General features: G+C 55.8%; 1 protein-coding gene across 5 annotated transcripts in view; it reads right to left on the minus strand.

The window, feature by feature from the left end:
* Nucleotides 1–23,625, minus strand: part of LRP1 (LDL receptor related protein 1) — a 77,216-nt gene that overhangs the window by 38,270 nt on the left and 15,321 nt on the right. For 3 of the 5 annotated variants that reach the window (XM_045553570.1, XM_045553575.1, XM_045553573.1), the window contains exons 6-20: nt 23,340–23,603; nt 14,866–15,028; nt 14,534–14,756; nt 13,271–13,460; nt 12,689–12,832; nt 11,295–11,531; nt 9,889–10,069; nt 8,819–9,041; nt 7,504–7,705; nt 7,014–7,139; nt 4,751–4,891; nt 4,493–4,618; nt 4,026–4,142; nt 3,560–3,640; nt 1,832–1,999 (exon numbers count right to left, since the gene is read on the minus strand). In XM_045553570.1, coding sequence (XP_045409526.1) covers nt 1,832–1,999; nt 3,560–3,640; nt 4,026–4,142; nt 4,493–4,618; nt 4,751–4,891; nt 7,014–7,139; nt 7,504–7,705; nt 8,819–9,041; nt 9,889–10,069; nt 11,295–11,531; nt 12,689–12,832; nt 13,271–13,460; nt 14,534–14,756; nt 14,866–15,028; nt 23,340–23,603 — 2,586 coding nt within the window. Of the gene's footprint in view, nt 1–1,831; nt 2,000–3,559; nt 3,641–4,025; nt 4,143–4,492; nt 4,619–4,750; nt 4,892–7,013; nt 7,140–7,503; nt 7,706–8,818; nt 9,042–9,888; nt 10,070–11,294; nt 11,532–12,688; nt 12,833–13,270; nt 13,461–14,533; nt 14,757–14,865; nt 15,029–21,916; nt 22,059–23,320; nt 23,604–23,625 lie in introns of those variants that run through there. The other 2 variants (XM_045553572.1, XM_045553571.1) reach the window with 2 other exon arrangements.

The raw sequence follows: 23,625 nt of genomic DNA on the forward strand, positions 1-23,625 counted from the left end.
CACCTCTGCCTGCCTTTCACCTGCGGTTATAATCTGCCCCCTTTGGGGACACCCTCACTGGTCCCGCACAAGCCTTCCCCTTGGTCGGCCTGGCCCCACTGTCATGCTACAGAGGTGGCCAGTCTCACCCGCTAAGTCTCCAGGCCACCCCATGCCCCGCTGGAAGACCCTCCCTCTTGTCCATTTACCCCCAGTCTAATCCCTCATCAGAGCTCAGTTCAAATCCCACCTCGTCCTGAGTGGTCCCAGACCATTGCGGCGCACAGCCATAGGTAACAATCACTACCAATAGTGACACCCCGGCCGCCACGAGCCAGGCCTCACAGATCTCATTTCATGGAAGAGGAAGCAACTTGTCCGAGTTTTCCCAGCTCATCAGGACGGGCAGGGAGCTCTTCTCACCAGAACACAAAGCCTCCAGGGGCCCCTTCTCAGAACCCGACGGCACTATCGCCTGTTCCCCTTACCTAGCCCTTCTCCGAGATGGCCCTGGAGACTCAGGGACAGTTTCTGAGCCCCCGTGACGGTCCTTGTCCTCCCTGTCAGGGCTGGCTGGGCTCACTGTGAGTGCTCGATGCTACACCGTCCCCACTCGAGTGGGAAAGCACCTGACTACAAGGCAGGGCCGTAAGCTGGTGGTCCCTGGGTCAGATGAGGCCTGTGCAAGATTTTGGCCTGTAGGATGATTTAAACTTCAAAAATCAACTGCCAGTTGTGATGGGTTGAATTGTCTTCCCTAAAAAGATATTGAAGGCCCAACCCATAATACCTGTGAATGTGACCTTATTTGAAAATAGTGTCTTTGCAGATGATCAACTTACAATGAGGTCATTAGGGTGGGCCCTAATCTGACGTGACTGATGTCCTTACATAAACGGGCCATTTGGAACCAGAGACAGATAAGCACACGGGGAAGACACCAGGTAAAGACGAAGGCAGAGATCGGGGTGATGCATTTGCAGGCCCAGGAACGTCAGAGGCTGCCAGCAAGCCAACAGAGGCCAGGGGAGGCATGGGACAGACCCTCCCTCACAGCTCTCAGAAAGAACCAACCCTGAGACAATGTATTTCTGTTGTTTGAGCCACTCAGTTTGTAGGACTTTTTTATAGCAGCCCTAGGAAACTAATATTCTAGTGTTAAAAATTTGGTAGATTTCCCATGAAAATCTGCATTTCTGACTCTTTTGAAGCCAGGGCAACCCTGGGTTTACATTCCTCCATGGTAACAACAGGCCAGAGCTAAGAAGCCAATACCCCTCGAGAGGGCCGGTGCCCTCCAGGAAACTCAGCCCCCACTGCCCCGCAGCTGGGCCCCCGAAGCCTGGGCGCTGGGCACCTGGCAGAGCCAGCCCCTCTCTCCTCTGGTCCCTGTGCTCATTCATCCCTGCCCGTCGCATCCTTTTCTCAAGCTACTATTTACCAAACACAGGCCTGTGCTAAGCACTTTTCGTGCATGATCTCACCAAACCCCCGCATCAATGCTGTGATGTTGGTGCTATTATTACCCCACTTTGCAGACAAAACTCACAGAGGCCCATGGAGATTAAGTAACTTGCTCAAGGCCACCCAGATAATAAGTTGCAGAGCTGAAGCTCGAACCCAAGGTCACCCAACGGCAAAGCCCATGATCTTAACAGTGTTCGGCGATGATTTGTCGCCAATCTCACTCTCCCACAGGCCCGGACGCTCCTGCAGGATAAGAGCCACGTCTAGGATATCTCTGGTTCCCAGACGGTGGCCGACACACAGCGGCAGAGGGCTGGACGGTGGGGCTGGGGCCTCGAGCAGCGGCTGTGATCGCATCCCCGCCCTGAGGGCCCCTGGTACCCACCCTGGTTGGTGCAGTTGGCGTGCGTCTCGTCGCTGTAGTCCCCGCAGTCATTGTCCCCATCGCAGGTCCAGTGCTCAGGGATGCAGCGCCCGCTGTTGCACTTGAACTGGGTGCTAGAGCAAGAGTGGCTGCAGCCGGCCTCGTCACTGTTGTCCCCACAGTCATTGTCTGGGAGGAGGGAAGAAGGGGAGAGGCAGAGAGGGAGTCGGCAGAGCAGCCTTCTCTGTGACCCCAGCTTGGGCCCCCCAATTCCCATCCTCAGCCCACCCCAACGCCCCCCCCCACAGAAAAAATAACAAACAGAAAAGACACAGAAACTGCATAGACTGCAGCATGCACCATGGCCCGCGTGGGGGGGCGGGGAGAAGGGGGACGGGCTCCAGGAGGGCCCCTCCCTGAGCCTTGGAAAGGCCTGGGGTAGGGGACAGGAAAAGTTCCTTTCCTCTTCTGGCAGGTGTGGGAACAGAGGTCTGCCTGCTTTGAGGCCAAGGCCGAGATTTCTGTAGTTTTGGAGGGAGACAGGTAGGTGGAATGTAGGTGAGGCCTCTCTGCTGGGGTGTGAAGGGCTTTGTCAGGCCCCTGCCCTGAGCTTGGCAGTGCTGGGCACCATGCTCTGGGCGCCGGGCTCACAGGGGCCCCGCCTGTAGCTGGGAAGCTCGGGGGCCACTTCTGGACAGGAGGCCTCTGAGGCTGGATGAACGTCCTGCTCTCCAGGCTCCTGGACTTTCCTCCCCATTTGCGGGACACGTGGTTAAGAGTGGGGTTTGGGCTGCATTTCTGCCTCTTTCCAGCTGGATTTGCTCCTCTCCTCCCTGCTCCGTCCTGGCCTTCTTGTGGCCACCCGTCTGTCCTTTCCTTTCCTCTGAGTGGTCCCCTCTGCCCTCTCTCTGCTTCTGTCCCGTCCACTGTTGTCTTTCTCCCTCTCTTTTTTCCTCTCTCTCCCTCCTCTCTGTTGCTTTTTCTTCACATCCTAGCAGCTCTGGTGCAGGGGCCTGGGGTCCCGGGAGGCGGCCGAGGCCAGCTGGGGCTCTGGGGTGATGGTGCATGTGCTTCTATGCACTGACCGGCAGGCTCAGGACAGGTCTTTTCATCAGAGCCGTCCCCACAATCCTTCTCTGAAACACAGAAACCGCCGGGGCAACCATTGGCACACGAGACACGGCACGAATGAGGGGCAACGTGGCGCTGCCCCAACACATCCTCTCCACGTGAGCCGGGGCTGGGGCCACTGGGCAGCACGTCACAGCACAACACAGACGCAACAGGCCCGAGACGGCACACACACAGCGGTCACTTGCCCGCACATTTACATGCACGGTGGCCCCTGCGGCTCAGGGCTGACGTCACCTGGTCCATGGCTGACTGCCAGGTGGGCTCCTGAGCCTGAAGCCCGGAGCCTGAGGGGTGCACCAAGGGCTCCAGGAGATGGGGGGTTGCAGGGAGAAGGGAGCCAGGCCCGGGCTCTCCTGGCTCTGCCCCTCTGGCCCTCCTCACTCATCTCTCCCCGGCCCCCGAGCCCTGCCTGGGGTGGGAACGGCACTAACAGGGCAAGGGCAGGGTCTCTCCTCAGTCCATCTTGGTCCCCCACAGCATTTCTAGCTCCTCTCTTCTCCCAGCCAACCCCGCAGGGCTTCAGCGAGTCTAAAGCCCTTCCTTCCCTCCCAGGGCCTGGTTGCAGCCTCTAGCTGTCCTGGGAATCGGGGCAGGTGAAGGGAGACAAGCTCTTACCATTGTCACACCGCCAGTTGATGTTGATACATCTGCCATTGTTGCAGGTAAACTGAGTCAGGGGGAAGCAGGTGGGATAGGCTGTGAGGGTGAAAGAGTAGCTGAGTAGGGCCCCCTCAAGATGACACAGCGCTGCAGCACTGAGCAGGTGGGTGCAGGGGCTCACCCAGGCCAGCAGCCCTCAGCCCAGCCTGGCAGTGCCTCAGCCGTCCCTGCTGGTCGCCAGACACAGGCCCCGCACCGAGTGCTTTTCACACACCAGCTCGCTGAGCCCCCACATCAGTGCTGTGATGTTGGTGCTACCATCAGCCCTACTTTACAGACAAAACTCAGAGGCCACGGATATTAAGTAACCTGCTCAAGACCCCCCGGGTACTAAGCTGCAGGGTGTCTCCAGCCCCCCAGGGCATGTTCTCATGGGCTTCCCCTCCGCAGCCCAGCCCGGCCTTGCCCCTGTCTCCCTCACCACAGGAGGCTGACTCGTCAGAGCGGTCCCCACAGTCGTCATCCAGGTCGCACGTCCAGGAGATGGGGATGCAGCGGCCGCTGGCACAGGAGAACTGGTTGGGTGGGCAGGTGCGAGCTGGGGGATGGGAAGGGCGTGAGCACTCAGCGTCCTTCTCCCCCTGTTACTCTCTGCCTTTTGAGACCCTTATTCCCAAGGGTTCCAAGCCATTTCTCTCAGAGAAGTTCAAAACCACCCACGGGGTCTCCCACCGATGCTCTACCCCACCTCTCCAGGGGTCTCTGGCGTCTTCCCGGAGATGCACCCTGCCTCACCCCTCACCTCCCACCTGAGGCCTGCTCCACCCCCTCCTGCGCAGCGCTCGGTCCCTCTGCCCAGAGGCCCCGCTGTCTTCCCAAGCCTGGCTCCCCCAGCCGCCTGCCTCCTTGACTGTGGGTGCCCCATGTGTCCCACCCCCCAGGCCACACCTGAACAAGTGGCATTGGACTCGTCCTCGCTGTTCCCACAGTCGTTATCGCCATCACAGAGCCAGCGGTTGGGGATGCACCGGTTGTTCTCGCATTTGAATCGGTCCGAGGGGCAGGTGTGCTGATCTGGGGAGGGGACAGGTCAGGGGTCAGCGAGAGGGTGGGGCCCCCCACTGTCTGCCTGCCCAGGGACCGGCACTGCCAGAGCCAAGCTGCCCGGCAGGCCTGCTGGACACCAGGGAGGGGCAGGTGACTCACGGCACAGGGCCGGGGCCTCGTCACTGTTGTCCAGGCAGTCGTTGTCTCCGTCACACTTCCAGCGCTCCTGGATGCAGCGGCTGTTGGCGCAGGCGAACTCGCCTGGCTGGCACTGGGGTGGGGGCACGTAGGATGGGTTCGCTGTGGGCACCACAGGAGTGTGAGGGGGAAAGTCAGACCTGGGTCCTGGGACGGGTGCTAAGCCCCCACACTATTTTTGTTTGTTCTACTAATTTTTAATAATACGAGGTAATTTTTTCTAGTATATAATTCTTCATAAACAAATTGGATGGAAACTGCAGTTTGTTCTTTCTCAAGCAACAACATGATGTTTACCTAATAATTCCTGCACTTCAGTGTGGCCTGAGAGTAAAACAGCTTCCCAGAGAGCCTAGGGAGAGCCCCCCCTCCACCCGTCACTCCCAAGCGGGCCTCTCCCCAGCCCTCCCTGCCTCTCCATGAACAACCGCCCCTTGGAAGTCACCTCTGAGATCCCCAGTGCCCTGTCCTGGTCCCTGGACTTCTTCTCCCATAGCTGCATCAACTCTGCCAGCAGGAGGGAAGATGGGCCCCAGACTCTGCAGGCTCCACCCCTGCTGTCCCCAATGCCGAGGCTCACCATCACTATCTGCCCTGGCCATCAGCAGTAAAATCACTGCGTCCTTTGTTGGTGTTCACATTGCTAACCTCGAGAAGCCTAGGCCTCCTGCGTCAGCCCTGTCCCAGACCCTTCAGCCATGCACGTCCCCGTCTGACCTGTCCCTCACCCTCTCTGATCTCTGAAACTTCCCAAGGGTCCCACAGGTGGCTATCTTTTCTCGTCACCCCATGGACCGCTGGGCTGCAGGGTGGTGTGTCCTCTGTGCTCCTCTCTACTGCTCCTGGCTGTCCTCCCCTCTCCTTTCTAAAACGTCAGTGTTGGCTTTCACATTATCAGACCACACCAGCCTCCACTCTACAGAGCTCCCAGGCCACTCCCTGTCATCTGTCAGGGTTTTTAGCTCCTGGCTCAGTGCTACTTTCTCCCAAATCACTCCTGGTTCAATTGAGACGATCCTCCCACTACACTGGCCCCTGAATGCCTTAACCCCCCTGTGCCAGTGTGTGCCTGACCTCACCGCTCACTCTCAGCTGTGTGCTGTACCTCCACTGACCCCTTCTCACTTCTGGGATCCTGTCGTAAGGAAACCATCCAGAACACGGGAAGGCAAGAAGATGTGAGAAACAGCAGGCGGGATGACTGAGAAATGGGCTCTGGGCCAGACTTCCTGGGTTCAAATCCCTGCTCTAACTTTGGGTCTTAATTTCTTTATCTGTAAAATGGTGATAAGTAAACCACAGGGATGTTTTAAGGAGTAAATAAGTTGCTGCACAAACAATGCTTATAACAGTGCCAAGCACATAGCCTGTGCTCAACAAATGTGGGCTGTGATTGTAACAAAAAACTGCAAACAACCTAAGCATCCAACAGTAGAGAAATGGTTGAGTAAATTATGAGACATTTACTAACTGAAATATATTTTAGACATTAAAAATGCTGCTTATGTATTCATGACATACGGTCAAGTGACAGAGGCAGGAAACCGAACAGCATGTGCACCAGGATTCCATTTATGTAAAAGTAAATGCATAGAGAAATGTCTGGGAGGATGGTCCCCAAAATGGTAACAGGAGTTATCTATGGGTGTTGGAATTTGGGGTGATTTGTACTTTCTCCTTTTTACTTATTTTTACAGTGAAACGAGCATGACCCACTTTTATAAAAAAAAATAAGGCTATTTAAAATAATGCAATAATAACACAGAAAATGTGACATTGGAGCTAGAAAGGGCATGAGACAATGTATGATGACAGCTGTGTGGAAAACAACAGTGCTAACAGGAGAGGGGTGTGCATTGGTGGGATTCAGGCTTTTTTCTCCTCTCTAATTTCTGATATATTGAACTACTATTATTTTATTTTAATAATGAGGAAATAAAGTTAAAAGAAGTGGATAATATTTTCCTCCTTCCATAGCTGTCCCGTTCTTCACTCAGTTTCCCCTAATCTCAGCGCCCCCCCAAGTCCCCTCTCCCAGGCCTCCTGAGGCCCCTCGCAGCCCACAGAGCCTTCCTCACCCCTGTCCCTGGCTTCCTGTTGGTGCCCACAGCATCCCTCTTTGCCTCCCTCATCTCTGCCTGGGCCCCTGCAGCCTCTCCTTCCCTGTGTTATCCTCCTGCTGGGGTCTGTTCCCCCCACTCCCACCCAACCGGGCCCCTCGTACCTAAGCAAGTGACACCATCTGCATCCAACACCTGGTCCTCAGCACAGGCACACTGGCGGCTCCCAGGGGTGGCCAGGCATAGGCTGCTGCAGCCACCATTGTTCACCCGGCATTTGTTGGTCCCAACTTTGGGGGGGGGAGGGGAGGAGGAAGGAGAGGACAGGGCATGGATTGTAACAAGGTCAGGAAAGGGAAGACAGGGTGTAGGGGACAGGGGAGGAGACACATTAAAGTGAGGAGACAGAAAGAGGAAATATTAAGAGGAAGAAGAGCATGTTGAAGAAGAGGAGATATAGGCATGGGGCAGGAAGGGAAATGGGGAACAGAGTGCCAAACTGTCAAACTGACTTCCCTTCTCAGGAGTCTCAAAAGTCAGAGTCTAGGATCCCTGGGAAGTGCCTTTGCCCTAGAGGAGCCTCAAATCCCAGCCTAGGCCCCAGGCCTCCCATCCAGGTGTCCCCTGCCCCCAGCCCCAGCCCCAAGGGGGTACCTTGCTGCTGCTGGGCATCATACATGCGGATCTCAAAGATGGGGGGCCGCTCGCTGCGCAGAAGTGTCACAGTGGGAGGTGCACCTCCTGCACCCCGTTCCAAGCGGTAGACACTGCCACTCCGGTACTCAGTCCAGAAGAGGTAGTTGCCGTGGTGACACAAGCCAAAGGCGTGGTTCAGCTCAGGACCCTCGTACACAATCTAGGAACGGAGGGGATGGTACTAAGGAGTTGGGAGGCCATCGAGGGTACCCAAGGGAGGCCCAGGAGATGATTGTTTTGTATATTCATTAGTCTGTGTCCTGAGCATGGGTCTTGGTTCCCCTATTAGCCTGGGAGCCCCCCGAGGTGATGGCTTTGCACGCAGTGACATGTTGGCTTCAGGGAATCAGAGGATCCAGCAAGGCTGCTGCTGGCGAGGTTGTCCACACTGACCTCTCGAGCTCATTCATATTTATTCACATCCCCCAACACACATACACACACACACAACTGAGCAAGCAGCCAGAAATCATCCATTCATTTCTTCATCCAACATTCACCAGGATCTACCCAGCTGTGGCAGGCACTGAGAGATGAAAAGACACGGCCTCTGCCCTCCCTTGTCTCACGGAGGGCACTCATGGGTGAACCCGTGTGGAAGAGGTCTGGAGACAGCATCCCAGAGGAGGTGGCCCCCGGGTCGTTTGCCAGGGCAAGAGGAGCTGGGATGGACGTTCCAGGCAGGGAGAACTGCCTGAGCAATGGCACAGAGGGCAGATGCTCTGATACGTGTTAGGAATTACAAGCCGTCTAACATTGCTTGTTCAAAGAGTGTTGGGATGCGGGGAGCAGGGGAGAAAGGAGACCACAGAGGGAGTCAGAGGCCATATCATGAAGGGCCTTATACACCAGGGGAGGGCTTGGTCCCCACACTCAGACGTGCACACGACTCACGAGGCACGTAACCACCCAAGCAAACAGGCATATGTCATGCCGTCCCCAGGCATCTCGCACTTGCACAGACACACACCAGGGTGTGCTGTTTGTGTGTTCACATGCAGGGGTGCATGTGATGGAGTACAGAGACGTGCACGTGGGCGGTCTGGCCCACAGACATGGACAGACACAGACACACACTAGTAGAGGCAATCCTCAGACAAACAACGTAATACGTAAGACACACAAGCACACAAATGGACACATATATAGACACACAGGTAAACACACATGAAGCACACGGGCCTGGGCACACACAGATACCCACATACTCACACGGAGGCTCATGCACACACAAATGTGGCCTAGCAACACACACAGTCACACGTCTGCCCACCTTGCGGTCTGTGCCATTGAGCAGTATGGTCTCGATGCGGTCATAGAAGGCGTCCACCCAGTAGAGGCGCCCAGCTGGGATGTCCAGGCTTAACCCATTGGGCCAAAGCACTGTCTTGGAGGTGACAAAGATGTCTCGGTGTGAGCCATCCATCCAGGCCCTCTCCAGCCGCCCTCGCCGACTGTCCTTAGGGTCTTCCTCCCAGTCTGTCCAGTACATCCACCTGTGGGCAGTGACTGGTCAGCACCACGTGGGCCACCCCTGTCATCAACAGCCTCCCCTGTGATCCTCATCCTTTGGTCCTGTCCCAGAGCCCCTCACAGGAGTCTTCCTGCCCTGCTCATCCCTGGGCCACACATTTCATTCATTCATTCATTCATTCCTCTATTCAACAAATATTTGTTGAGTTCCTACTATAAGCTGGGCACAGTTTTGGCACTCAGGGACACAGTGAACGTCAAGTCACCTAAGGTCCCTGCTGCCATGGAGCTTCTATCCCACAAGAAATAAGTCAATCAAGAAGGTCACATGGGCCAGTGACAAAAGCCAGGAAGGAAAAGAAACAGAGGGACAAGGAGGAGAGTGATGGGGACAGGTGGGGGTGATGGGGAAGGCCTCTCTGAGACCCCATGCAGGCAAGGAGCCGAATACAAATGTTTGGGAGCTCCGGGCAGAGGAACTCCAAGAGCAAAAGCCCAGAGGCAGGGTCTGGGGTGGGGGCAGAGGTGAGGACAGAACAACTTCTAAGTGTGGGAAGTGAGGTGCAGCTGAGGTCACACAAGCCCCAAGCAGACCCCGTGGGGATGTGCAGGCCTGATGAGAACATGGGTCTCTTTCTAGGGGTCAGGGGAGCCAGTGAAGACTCTGAGCTGGGAGTCGCGGCAACAGATTTCTCTTTATGTGTTTAAGGCATCACTCCCGTTGCCCTGAAGACGGGGACACCTCCTCCCCTTTCAGCCTCTGAGTCCTGTTGTGTCCCACCTCAGCTGCCCTCTGCAGATGCCTCCCTGTCTCATCCCCCAGTTCTCCGAGGCCCACACACTCCCTGCCTCCTCCCGGGGAGGACTCACCCATTGAGTGGATCCACCACAATGGCCCGGGGGTGTGTCATTTTGCCCTCTATTAAGGTCTTGCGGGTCTGAGCAGCTTTCTCCAGCCTGGCCACGCTGATGGTCTTCTTGGGCCCATCATCCGTCCAGTACAGGTTGTCCCCCATCCAGTCCACAGCCACACCTTCCACGTTGTGGATGCCTGTGGGGTAGAGGGCCCATGACGGAGAGCCTCAGAGGAAGCTCAAAACTGCTGCCTCCAACCCTGCAGGGTGCGTGCACCCTTGAGCAGCCTGGTCTAGGTGGGAACACAGGAGCCTCTGATGCCCTAGGTGGGAGGGGGGGGATGGGGACAAGAGGCTGGAAGAAGGAGCAGGGAAGGCCACTGTGTCTCCACATCTGTGCTGAGGTACAGTCTCTCAAAACTGCATATGGCAGCCAGTAAACTACGTGGCTGGTGCGAGCTCTCATGTAAGGGCACGTCTGGCCCATGTGTGAGCGGAGACCTGAAGCAACGTGCACATGGCTCTGGGCACAAGTGTGACGTCATGTTCTAGACCTAAAAATCCTGAATTAACAAAATGAATAAATTAGGAAGTGATTTTTCACTTAGCCAAAGGCTTCATCTCAAGTGTCCTTTAAACAGCAGTTCCCTGATATAGGGAACCCCAATCTTTTCCTGATGAGGAGTTACTTTTGATTTCCCTAAAGTCTTATGATATGATTGCTGACTGCTGAGGTTCTCTGGGCTGCAGTGGGGGGTGTGGGGACAGGGCAAAGGTGGTAACTGGCATCAGCTGGATTGACCGGGAAGGAGGCCTAGACCTGGGGCCCAAGTGCAGGTTTGGGGCAGAACTCATAGAGCTCAGGATCCTCTGTGCAGATATTCGGAAGACAATTCACTGTGGCCCTGCCTGAGCAGCCCAGAGGGAAAAACCTGGATTCAATCCACAAAACATAATTTTGTCAGGACATGTGACATGCAGTTTTTGACGGCCATAAGGTCTAGCTATATAGACCCTGAGTGTGCACACTCGTGTGGGTGGGCCCTGTTCCGATCTGGCAGGCCCGGCCCTGATTCAAGGCCTGAATCCTCTCCCAGCCGCGTGCTGCATGCAGCTCCAGGGCTCTGAGCCAATGGCAGAGAGACCCTGAGTTTTCCCAAGGGCTGGGAAGGACGGCCCACATTGCCTAACCCATCCATCCTCCTGCCTCTTTTCGGCTCAGCCAAGAAGTGGGTCATGCAGGGGTCAATCTGTCTATCCCCTCATCTCCATGCCAACCAGCCCAGCCAGCCAGTCAGCAGGGGACTGTCCATGCTGAGAGGGCACCGAGAAAGAGATGCCTAGGCCCCAGACCCCTTCCCATCCAGTGGGCCACGTCCCTAGGAGTCCTACCCCGAGGCCTCCCACTCCAGAGGCCCTTACCGTCTTTCAGGATGGTTTCCCGCTCAGTGCCATCAATCTTCTGGCGGCCAATGAGGTAGCTGGTGGTGTCGGCAAAGTAGATGAAGCCAGTCTCGGCGTGGAAGTCCAGGGCTCGGGGGTTCATGAGGTTCTCAATGGGGATCATGTGCTCGTCTTGGACCTTGGCCCCCATATCCATGCCCCGGATGATGCCTGGCCGGCCCTTGCCATACACGAGGAACAGCTCATGCTCCGGCTCTAGGGCAGGCACAAGCCAGGGCACAAAGTCAGACACACGCACATGACCATCACCCCACCTTGGGGCCACGGTCCTAGGGCTGCAATGGCCCCGCTGTACTGGGTCAGGAGACGTAGGAGAGGTGAGGCTCTGGGTCCGATGGACAGACCACACACACACTAACACCTACAGTGCTGGGTCCTGGGCCACAGTGCCCTGGGGGTTTGATCTACATCCTCCAATGGTGGGAAATGGGGGAAGGGTAGCAGGTTTTTGGTTACTTGCCCACTGCTCAACAGTGAAATTTATGGCCTAAAAGCAGTACCTTCAAAATATGTTGGAGTCTGATCACTTTTGACCACTTCCTCTGCTACTGTCCTAGTCTAAACCACATCAGTTCTTGCCCATCCCACTGTAATAGCCTCCTAGCCACTTCCCTACTATCCATCCTCTACCCAGCAGCTGTGTGACCTCTACATTAACGTGAATCCAGGCACATCGCTTCATTTCTCAAAAGTCACCATGAGCTTCTCATTCCAGTTAGAATAAAATTCAACCTCTCCCTCTTTGTCTGCCCTGCGGCCGCTTGTCCCCACTGGCCTCAGGGTGCTGCTCCAAGCCCAGGCGGCCCTAGAGCCTTTGCAATGTCCCGCCCCTCTGCCAGAATGCTCTTCCCCCAGGTGGTCACCTGGTTGGCTTCCTCACTTCACAGAGAGCTCGGCTCAAATGCCACATCCTCAGAGCAGCCCTCACTGTCATCACTAACTCTATTCTCTGCTTTATTGTCTTCATAAAACCTATCTGCACCTAAAGTCATTTTGTTTGTTTTCCCTGCTGAACTATAAGCTCCATGAGGTCAAGGACCTCTGTCTTGTTCGCTGCTTAATCCTCATCTCCAAAACAGTCCCAAACATGCAGTGAGCGCTCCCTAGATACTTGCTGAATGAATGAATGAACCAGTTTACAGTCTTCTGTGGAACCCACCATGGGGTAGTGGGAATAGCGCTTTTCTAGGATGTGGGTTCAAGTCCCATCTCTGCCCCTCACTAGCAATGACACTTGGGGTAATTTCCTTCATCTCTCTGCATCTCAGCAGAAGCAGCTGGGCTATGGGGTACATGTGAGGATACCCTCTCGCCCCATCCCAGTGGCACATGTGCCCTTGCCTGCTACTCACTCTTGCACGACTTCCCGTCACTGCCCAGGCTGAACCCAGAGCGGCAGCGGCAGGTCCTCGCCTTGTGGCTGTTGGCCAGCAGGCAGATGTCCGAGCAGCCACCTGGCTTCCCATACTGGTCGTTCTCACAGGCATGGCTCCTCACTGGGGGCAGGTAGAGAGCCGTCAGGACCCTGAGAGACCTGTGCCCAGGCCTTGACCACACCCCCACTGCTGTGGTCTTGGTGCCCATGCTCCCATTTTAGGATTCGGAAGCCACAGGACTGGAATTCCTCTGCCCCACTGAACACAGCCTGCAGACTCTGCCAGGTGGGGGCTTTGGTGGTCAGGGGAGGGAGCTGCCCACAGCCAGATGCTCGTGCTCTAGACGGGCAAGGGACCTGGGGGTGCAGAATGGGCTCTGTGGGGGTGGGATGTAGAGGCTGAAGGGGTAGAAAGGGGCTGGCAGGGGAAACTGAGGGGCCAGGGCAGGTTGCCTGGGGTGGATGGTGAAAGAATCAGGGGGCCCCACAGGAGGGCCCATGGAGGGGCTGTGATCCTGAAGGAAAGCCAGCTTTGGAGGGGACGTGGAGCCCCGCTCACCTCGGGGCTGGCGCCGCTGGTGGTAGACGTGGAGGGCACCACCCTTGTCCACACGGGTGACGACCTGGTACTCGGTGCTGTTAAAGCGGTTCACACGGATCACGCTCGTCTTCTGCTGGGCATTGGCATTGTCCGAGTTGGTGGCGTAGAGATAATTCTCAAACACGGTCAGGCCGTACAGATGCTCGATCTGAGACGGGCAGGCAGGGATGGTCAGCACGAGATGAGAAGAGGGTCCTTCCATCCCACCGCTTCCATCCATACTTCATCACCTGCATTCCCAAAGTCATCCTACTGGTTTTTTAACTCTCTGCTTGACACCTGTCACCTCTGGCCGGACTGTCCTGTTCTTGAGACTTTCTGCACTCCAAGATCCCACTCACCCTTCACAGAGCCTCTCTTTGAAGAACCGCAATCTTTTAGCCAGAGATGTTCTTTCCTTCTACCCTCTGTCTCTCTGGTGACACCCTGTTATTCAGTGTCTGGTGTGGTGATTTGTGGACTTAGCCCACCCACTATACTCAGACCCCTGGGGGGCAGGAACCATGTCCTTCACAGAATTAGGTGCACAGTATATGCCTTAATGATTTTAGCCTGAAATAGAGTTGGGCTCTAAACTCTGTCCATAGAGAACATTCTTAGCCTCACTCCAGCTACCAGCTTTGAGAATGTTGAGAGGACACACTTGCCCCAAGCAAGCCCTATAACAGCCTGACCAACCACGTAGCTTATCTAGGGTGACCAACTGTCCTAGTTTGCTCGAGACTAAGGGGTTTGCTGGTTCATGGGACTTTCAGGGCTACAATTAGGACAGTCCTGGGCAAACTGGGATGGTTGGGCACCCTATTTATCCCAGAATGGAGGTGCCACTCTGAGGCAGCAAGGTTCTAGACTAGGTCCCAGTACTATTGCCAGCTTTGTTAGCTCAGGCAAATCACTTAGCCTCTTTGAACCCTGCTTTTTACAACTACCAAAAGAGAACTGAACCACCTCCCTGCTCATTTCCCAGGGGTTATTGTTAGGATCAAATGAGAAAAAAAGAAGTGAAAGGTGTCTCTAAAAAGCAGAAGCCACATCCTCTCCTTTCTCTGAAGTGCTCATGCCCACCCTAGTCCCACAGAGGGCTTGGGACAACCGTGCTCCCATATTGTCCTCCCCTTACTAGGAGGCCTGGAGAATGGTTCCCCTGAAAAGCCTTCCCCCTCACCAGCAGGCCCTGAATAATGGTTCCCCCACAATGACCTCAGACAATGGCTCCCTCACCAGGATGCCCTGGATGATGGTCTGCCGGCCCTTGCCCTCGTAGTCCACCACCTCGATGTAGTCCAAGTAGGCGTCAGCCCAGTAGACGAGGCGGCTGACCAGGTCCAGCGTGATGCCATGAGGAAACACAATCTTGCTGTCGACCAGCTTGGTGCGGTTCTGTCCATCCATGTCGCAGCGCTCCACCTTTGGGATCTGCCCATAGTCAGTGAAAAACACCTTCCTGTGGGGAGATGCATGTTAAGTGGGGTCTGGATATTGGGCACCCTCCTTCCCAATACAGCCTCTGCCTCCCGCCTTCCAGGGCCAGAACCCCTGCCTGCCACTCTCACCCCATGGCAGGGTCCAGTGCAATGCCCTTAGGGTTGTAGAGTTCCAGGTCTAGCAAAGTGACACACGTGTCTCCGTTTCTGTTGCAGACAAAGATCCTATCATCGATGTCATCCACAAAGTAGAAGTTGCCTGTCAGCCAGTCGATGGCCATCTGTTCCACGTCTGGAGAGCATGAATGAAAGAGCTATTATGGGGTGGGGTGGGTTCTCCCACAGACACGCCCACCCCGTGCTGGTGACAACCCACACGGATACCCCACCTTCTCAGGACGCCCTCCTCCACCACCTAGCTTCAGCTGTCTCCCTTCCCTGAGCTCCTGTGGGAGTTACCAGCAGTGGCACATTTTGCCTTGTATTCTTGGTGATCTTTCCACAAATCTGGTCTCTCCAAAGAGAATATCTGCACACAGCCCACTCCCCACACTGAGCTCAGCGTGGTACACGGGAGGCCTTGGACAAACGTTGATTGACAGCTTCCCCAACTCTTGCCCGTTCTTGAACAGGGCCCATCTTCTTGGGGCACCAAAGGGTAGAGAGGACAGGCCCACTAGCTCATTCCAGTATTTTTTGTTTAATTTTCTTTTACTTGAGATAAGAGCACCCAGACTAACTCATCTTTGCTTTTGGCTGGACTTTTATCAATTTTATATGGTAAGTCTAGTTATCTCATGCTACCAGAAGCACTGACTGGAAGCTGTACATACTGAATAAATTTTAAAAATGAAAAAGCTGGGTATACATTAATAAACCCAGGTTGAGAGAAAATTATTTCAAAATACGGGCTCCACAGAGATCAAAAAGTGGCAAAAGGTTGGAAATGAGTGACATGGGCCAAACTTCCTCTACTCACTCCACTCCCCTGTTTCTTTCATGTCCCTATTGCTCAATTTCCTTTTGTCCTTGTGAGGGCCAGAAGAAGTGGGGATAAGATATAGACTCTCTCCCTGAAGAAGCTAGAAGGAGGGCCATGAAAGGACCGTGAAGGTAAACTGAGGCATGGCTCAGAAAGAGAGGGGGCTTCAGAAGGTGGGAGCTGGGGAAGAAGATGGAGACCAGGTGCCCATACTCTGTTTACACCACAGCTCTGGAGGAGAGAGAAGAGGCCAAGGAGGGCCAAAGAAAGGCGGGGCAAGGCCAGGCGGCAGGAAGTCTGGGAGGCAGGAAGTCTGGGGACATGGACCCCTGCTGGGCTCCTCTGGGCCCCTCCTCTCCAAGACACACCGGCTCCCATCCACTCACCACCCCTCCAACTACCGCCATCAGCGGTGATGCCTCTTGCAAACTGGGGGATTCCTAAGGCAGTGACTTTCTGGGACCCCTGCCTTGCACTCCATCTCCACCAATTTCCCCAACAGGTAAAGAAATCTTTGGACCACCTGCTTTTGGCGGAAACTTACCCCCTACTACCCACACTCAACCCCGTGAGGATTATTCTGCCCTATACAGCGCAGGTATCATGTTCTGCTCAACCTCTCTCTCATCCCCCTCCTCTCCACAAGGACTCAGCGGCTATTTCCTAATAGTGGGTGCGGGTGGGGGTGGGGGCAAAGGGAACAGGAACGTGGCTTCCGGGGAACTTGGCTGGGCCCTGACACTGACTCACAGTCACAGGACCAAAGCTGGGGGGAGGAAGGGAAAGAGCCAGTTTGAGGCCTTCATCAAACTAGTTTCTTCTTCAGGTCCCCTCTGCTAAACCCCAACCCCAGATGACTGGAGAAGGATGTCACAGGGATGAGGTGTCACCCCTGTAAGTGCTCATGCATCCCCACACCCGGACATTCTTTCCTCTGGGCCCCCAACACTGTCCCATCCCAACGAGGTCAGAGAGAGGGGGCAGAGGAGACTGGGGAGCTCCAGGCCCTGTAGGAAAAATGGCCCAGTGCAGGAGCAAGGCAACCAAATTCTTTGTCCCACACACTGTTACCACAGAGAGAAGAGATTAAAATGAACGCTGCTGGGCCAACTCCAAAGGACACCGAAGCCCCGAGGCAGGGGACCTGCCTCAGCCCCAGGCAGCCAGCAGCATGGCTGAAAGTCAAACAGGGCTGCATGGCCTTTACTTAGTGGGCCCGGCAGGGGTCTGGGGGCTGCTGGCATGTATCTGAACTTCATCAGTGAAAGCTGTTTTCCCGGCACCAGCTGGCGTGGCTGTGTCCTTCTCTCCAGCTTCCTGAGGCTTCCCTGAGTCACTGCCCAGCCCCAGGGCTGGCAACACCCTGCCCCTGCTCCCCCATCCACCCTCCCCTTGGCAAGAGGGGAGGAGGAGGAAACCTGCAGACCGCGGATGCCCCATCCCAGGTGCAGCCCCACAATCATCCCCCCAGCCTCAGGACGTGGCCTGGATTCCCTCCCAATTCTGGGAAGAAAGGCAGAGAGCTCGTCCCTGCTCTCGGATATTTACCCTTGGCCAGTCTCCCCTCCACCTCCGCAAAGGCCAGGCAGGGCCCCACTCAGCAGGCCGGTGAGGAGTTGGCAAGAACTGGAGTCCCCAGCCTGCCTGGCCTCCCCTTTGGTATTTTTGCAGCTGGAGACTATTAGTTGCAAGCAAAAATCCTTTGTTATCCAACTCCCTCTGCCACTTTATTTTCCTCTCTCCTAAAGTTCAGATTCCTCTGCTTGTCCCACCACACACACACACACACACACACACACACACACACACACACACACACACACACTTGGCCACCACTCCAAGGCCAGCCCAGAGAGATGGGCTCAAAGTAGGAGGAGGAACTTCCCCCTCAAGGGTCCCTCATAGGTGGTATCTGGGCCACTCCCCTCTGTCCTATGAATTGGGGTTCAGGTGGCCCCCTGGCAAGGCAGGACCTGAGTGTTCTGGGTCCACAGACCCAGAGGGCAGCTGTCCCTTATGTGACCCAGCCTGCTCAGGGCTGACCCAGCCCAGAGCACCTATAAGGGGGCTCTAACCAAAGGCCCCAAATCCTGAGGACAGGAGAATCTCAAACCCACAGGAGGGAGGATGCTGTGGGAGAAGTTTGGGGTGGGGCAGGGGAACTGGGGACTCCAGCATAAAGAGGGAGGCTAGGAAGCTGAGTGGGGGATGCAGGAGCCAGAGGAGAAACCACAGCCACCTGGGACTTTCAGTTCCAGGCCCCAGAATAGACCTGGGATGTGTGTGTCAGTGCTGAGTGCGCCCCCCACCCCCAGTGCTCAGCATTCTGCGCTCCCTGCTCCCGGCAGCTCCAGGGGCTCTCAACTTCTCCGCCACTCACCCTGCTCAGGAGGCACTTCCCTAAATAGCGGCTGCTCTCCCCAGAACATGGGCTCCCACCCCACATCCTAGGAGACCCTAGCTTCAGCTGCAGGATTCCAGTCACTTTCTCTAAAATAAAGAAATCTGGGGAAGGAAGGGGGCCATTATGCCCTGAGAAAATGTCCCCCAACACATCTACACACCCAAAGACTGTAGGATATGGCACGAAGTCCCTGGATGGGGAAGAAGGATCCCACTTCCACCTTAACCACACCCCAGGGAACACACTGGATTCGGGCCCTTATTCCAGGGACCTCACCACCTCTCCTCCGGTTACTCTGCTCTGCCCTGGAGCCAGCTGGGCTCTAGGCACAGACAGCCTGGCTTTGAACTCTGGTTCTGTCACCTTCCAACTGTGGGGGTACCGGCAAGTTACTTAATGTCTCTGAGTCTCCGCCTCCTTGTCTGTAAGATCAGGTAGTGCACTAACAGCACCTAGCACAGGGCCTGCCACATCCTGAACGCTCCACGCACAGGAGCTGCTGCTTGTACCACCGTCCTCTCTCACCTGACCCCCTCCCTTCCCACCTTCTCCACCAACTTGCCATGTGTGCCTCCAGCCAGAGCCGTGGCCTCTCGACCACAGGTGGACCCAGGTGGGCAGTGTGGGCTAACGCCTACTACTCTCTAAGACTGGCCCAGGCTCCCAGAAGGACACTTGCCCTATCACAGGCTCCACAGGCCTCCGGAGCTTCTTTTGTCACGGCCTGTTCACCTGGCTACAAATATTGTGAGGTCAGGGTGCTGCCTTTCATCTCTGTCCCCAGTGCCTGACACACAGGTATTGATCCGTTTAGCAAATATTTATTGAATATTGAGTCCTCACTCTGTTGTCCTAGAGCTAGCACATCATTTTCCCTTCCCATGTACTGCCGGGATCCTCCTTCTCTGGCCTCAGGACAGTCCCACTGGTAATCCCACTCAGGGATCTCACCCGAGGGGAGGGATGATCAAGAGTCGGGGGACTTGGAAGGTAGGAAGGAGACTGCGGGCCTGGCAGCAACACTGCTGAATGACATGGCCTCGTGCTCCTAGTTTCCTGCCAGGTCCTGACTTCAGCTGTTCCTCCTTCCCCCAGTGAGTCCAGAGCTTAGCCACATCGTGTTGCCTCTTTCCCCTGGGCTCCCTTCCTGCCCCTGCTCACGGTTCCAGCCTGGGGTTGTGCCCTCTTCCCTTCCCCTGCCTGGTTCCCTCCCCAGAGGCATTTCATCCTGGATCCCAGGGATGAGCTGCCTGGATTCTGCTCAGCCCATCTTAGGGTCTTCCCACTATTGAGAAATCCTTGCTGGGCTCTAAAACACGTCTCTCTTGCTTAAGTTACTTCCTTTGCTTGAAAACAGGGAGGGGAGAGCTGGGAGCAGGCTGGGTGGAGAGGCAACTTCAAGGAGACAGTGGGGGAGGAGACGCAGGCTGGCTGTGGCTGGGAGAGAGGAGGAGCATGAAGGGCTGGTAAAACATTGGGAAACTCAGAGCAGGAATGGGAAGCAGAAGTGCCAGGATGCAGGGGCCCAAGGCCAGATAATCTGACACCCTGTGGGTCACAGGCCAGGGAAGGGGGTGGGTGGCTTTCAAATGTAAAGTTGGAAGTGTTCTGTGGGCATGGGTGGGAGGCTGAGAAGGCCTGGGGGCACCCAGTGCCAGTGCAGTGGGGAGACTGCTCCCCTTCCAGCAGTGGGAGCCACTTCGTCATAGTCTCAGAGGGGCTGCGGTCTGCCTTCCTTGCCTCCCCTCTAGACAAATCACTACCCATTTCCTGTGGTGATTTTAAACACACACACACACACACACACACACACACACACACACATAGGAAAAAGGGAGGGAAAGTGAAGTTAGCCAGCTGGACTTGGGGACCCGTTTCGCAACCTTGCTGCCTGTAGCCTAGGGGGCTTTTCTGGACCTCCCCACCCACCTCCTCCTTCCCCACGCAGCATGGTGCAGGGAGAGGAAACACTGGGACCTCCCCTCTAGACCGTGCTTTCACGCACAGTCCAAAATCGCTAAGTGACTTCAGCAAACCTTATTTTCTCCAAGGCCTCTATTTGCAACCTCAGAACCTCCCCTCACCATTACACACACCTTCCCGGGACCCCACTCCTGCAGTCTGCCTCATTCTTTCTGCAGTGGAAACATCCTCAGAGCTGAGGGGAATACAGGCCAGAGGTGCTAGGCTAGGGAGACATAGAGCTGGGCTGGGCTGGGCTGGGGTCAGTGGGCTGGACCACCAGCCCTGCCCAGGGGCAGCCCTGTAGGGGCAGGATGGGGCTGGAGGTTCCCTGAGAGGGTGGTCACAGATGGGGTGCGGTGGGCAGGCCAGGTCCCTGGCTCCGGGACTACCAGGCCTGTTGACGCCTCTTAGCCTCAGTTTCCAGAACTTTTGTCGTTTGTGTATCACTTGCAAAATGCTTGCCATGTTTATGTACAGCTTGTGCTATTATTTTCTTACTAGTTCTTTAAATCAACTCTCTTTTCTTTGCTGCATTCTAAACAATGTATGAAATCATAGATCTGATATGCTAGCTATAGGAGTTTCCTAATGAGTATCAAATAAAAACATAATTATAACAACAGAAAAAAGCTTGTCCATGTATCACCTGAAAATCAAGGCATAGCCACTCTGGGAAAGGCAGTATTGAAAGCCTGGGGGCTGCTCCCGGTGCTTGCTAAGGGTCTTCCCTTCTCTTTCGGCTCTCACAGTCCAGGTTGCCAGTCACAGAATGGGAGCCTCCTAGCCCTCCCACTGGGCCAGCGACAGAGGGGAGGATGGGCTCTGGAGTGCAGTCCCAGGTGGGTGGGGGAGAGGTGACCCACCCCAACCCAGGCTGAGGGAAGACACTGGGGGCCAGGGCAGGAAGGGTCAGCAGCCCAGGCACACAACCCGCAGGGCTGTGGAGGCCCCCCGGAGCTCTCAGGACTCAGAGCAGGTCTGGCTCACATGTCCCAGGAACCATGTGAACCAGGCTCACTTCCTGGCCTCCTTCCTTCTTTCTATTCTATTTCTGTTTCCAGAGTTTTCTCTGGGGCAGGCTCCCCATTCTCCCCACCCCAGCAGGCTGGCCTCGCTGGCTCCAACACCTCTCAATTGTCAGACTCCTCCCTCTGTGCCCACCACTGCTGCATGGGGCTGAGCCCCAGGGGTCCAACAGAGGTCACAGTCACAGCAAAGAATGGGATGATTGCAGGGAGGCCTGCCCCAGAGGGCAGAGAGAAAGCAAGAGAAAGCAGCATCCTTTCTTCTTCATCCTCCTTGGGGAGCTAATTACAGGCCAGCAGGCACTGCCAGGTGAGTGCCTGGGACCGGCCACCCCACACACCATGGCAGGCCAGCCAGCCTCTCCTGGGAAGAGGAATGACCTGGGGATGGGGGAGGGTACTAGCAGAAAGACACTTCAGACATCCTCAGCTCAGGGCCCATAATTAGTTTGTGGGATGAGAGCAAAACAACCATCCTCAGGGTGACAGCCAGACATTCAGGCGGCAGGGGTGTGGGGTGGGGGAGGGCAGAGAGGAAGGGACAGAAGCTGGGGCAAGAGGAACCTACTCATTTACCCCACAAGCATTTCCCCCCAGTACCTTGGACTCTTCCAGACTCCTGGACTCTGCCCCAGAGGGGCCCAAAGAGTCTAGCAGACTGGGAGGCAAGACTATTTGCCAAGGGAGAGGTACCTGCCTGTGGTTATTTCCTGCTTCTCCTGGGGAGAAAGTCAGATAAGGGGACCAGGCCAGAGCAGAAGCTGAGAAGGTTCCCACCAGGGTATCCTGTAGTCACCTACCTACCTGTCTGGCCCTGAGGCAGGGCTGGAGCTGTTTGCCCAGACAGGCCTTTTGGGTAGGGCAGACAACCAGGAATGGGGGAGGGTGCCTGTATCACAGAGTCTTGCTCCAATTCCACCCTGCTGGCCATGGGGTTCCCTGAGCAGCCCAGTCCTCAAGAGCTCAGCCAACCAGACTTGGCAGCCTCCGGCCCAGCAGCCCAAGGAAGAACATCTGATCACAGGTGAGCCTCAGACTCCATCGGCATGCTCTGGAAGAGCCAAAGGCCGAGATGTGGCCCATATGATGAGGCCGCAGAGAGTGAGGGTTCTCGGGGCAAGCCCTGCTCCCCACCATTCCCAAGGACCCCTTACCCTTTCCCAGAATGTAACCTCCTGGGATCTGTTTTCCGTGGGGATCACAGGGGCCAAATAAAGGAACTTGAAGATCTTCTAGAGGGGCCCAAGGTTTGCAATCTGAAACCTCAAATGTGTGCTGTCCTTTACAAGCTCAAACCCATTATGCAGATTAGGAAGCCAAGGCAGAGACAGGCAATTCTGGTTTACGCAAGGTCAGGTCACGGATCAAGTTCTTCTCCCCCAGGGGGTCAGATCAATTACAGGCCAGATTCTTCCCCTCAGCCCTGTGGTGCATTTCGTGGAAATGTGATGATGCCAGATTCTGACTTTAAAGCTGTTGTGGTTTTTTGTTTGTTTGTGCAACCACATCTGAGATGAGCAGGCCTGTTCCAGGCAGTGGATCTACACCCAGCCATGCTCGTGCCCCATCCTACGACACCCCTTCTTCCACCCCTAGGAAAGTACAGCCGAGGGAGGAGCCTGCGGGGGAACATCCAGGATATCCTAAAATGCTCTTGTGGCTCACCCTCCTCCCATAGTCTCATTCACGGCCACAAAGCCCCACAGCCACCGCCACAGGATCCCCCACCCACCCTGCAGTGGGGCGTGCATGCTGGCAACGCCCCCCGAGGGAAACAATGGAACCTGGAGACAGACCCAGCCGGGCCGGGCCCCTTCGCCCTCAGCCACAGCTTAACGGGGCTCCCCAGGCTCCATCTCCTTTCCCTAGTCCTCGCTCCCCCTGCATGGGAAAGTCCCCTGTGGTCTCATCAATGCTGCTATCTCAGAGGAGGGACAGTCCCTGGTCTCTGGAGATTGATCATTCATTGCCCCTTTATCCCTGGGCCAGAAATGCAGGAGGCAGCCAGAGATGTGCTCAGAGAGAAGGGAGGGAGCTCTGCCCTGGTCCCAAACAGGCGTCATCATGTCTAGGCCCCCATTTTGGCCTTAGTCGGGGCATCTTGACTAGGCTCCTGCCCCAGACAGGGGTCACCCTGGCTAACTCCCTGCCCCTGTTCCAGCCAAGGTCCCTCTTGCCCATCTCCCCTGCCCTCCCCTGCCCTCCGACCTGGAAGCAGACGACTCACGGTGCAGACTGAGGGAGATGTTGATAGTGTGCTCATCCACGAAGCCCTTTAGGCCAGGAATGCGGGCACACTTGAGCTGCGTCTGGGCAGCACTGTCCCCAACGTGCACCCAGCATACGGTCTCATTGGCGTAGCTGAAGTCCATGGCTGTGGTCTGCCGCGTGCTAGTAGGTGTGATGGTAGACACCTGGGCCCCACTCAGGTACGTAGCCAGGATGTTCTGGGAGTTGGCAATCAACAGCACAGGGAACCGGTCTACTGGCTCTGGGGATGGGGAGAGAAGAGT

Source organism: Lemur catta, chromosome 6, assembly GCF_020740605.2.
Source record: "Lemur catta isolate mLemCat1 chromosome 6, mLemCat1.pri, whole genome shotgun sequence".
In the NCBI taxonomy this organism is placed as follows: Eukaryota; Metazoa; Chordata; class Mammalia; order Primates; family Lemuridae; genus Lemur; species Lemur catta.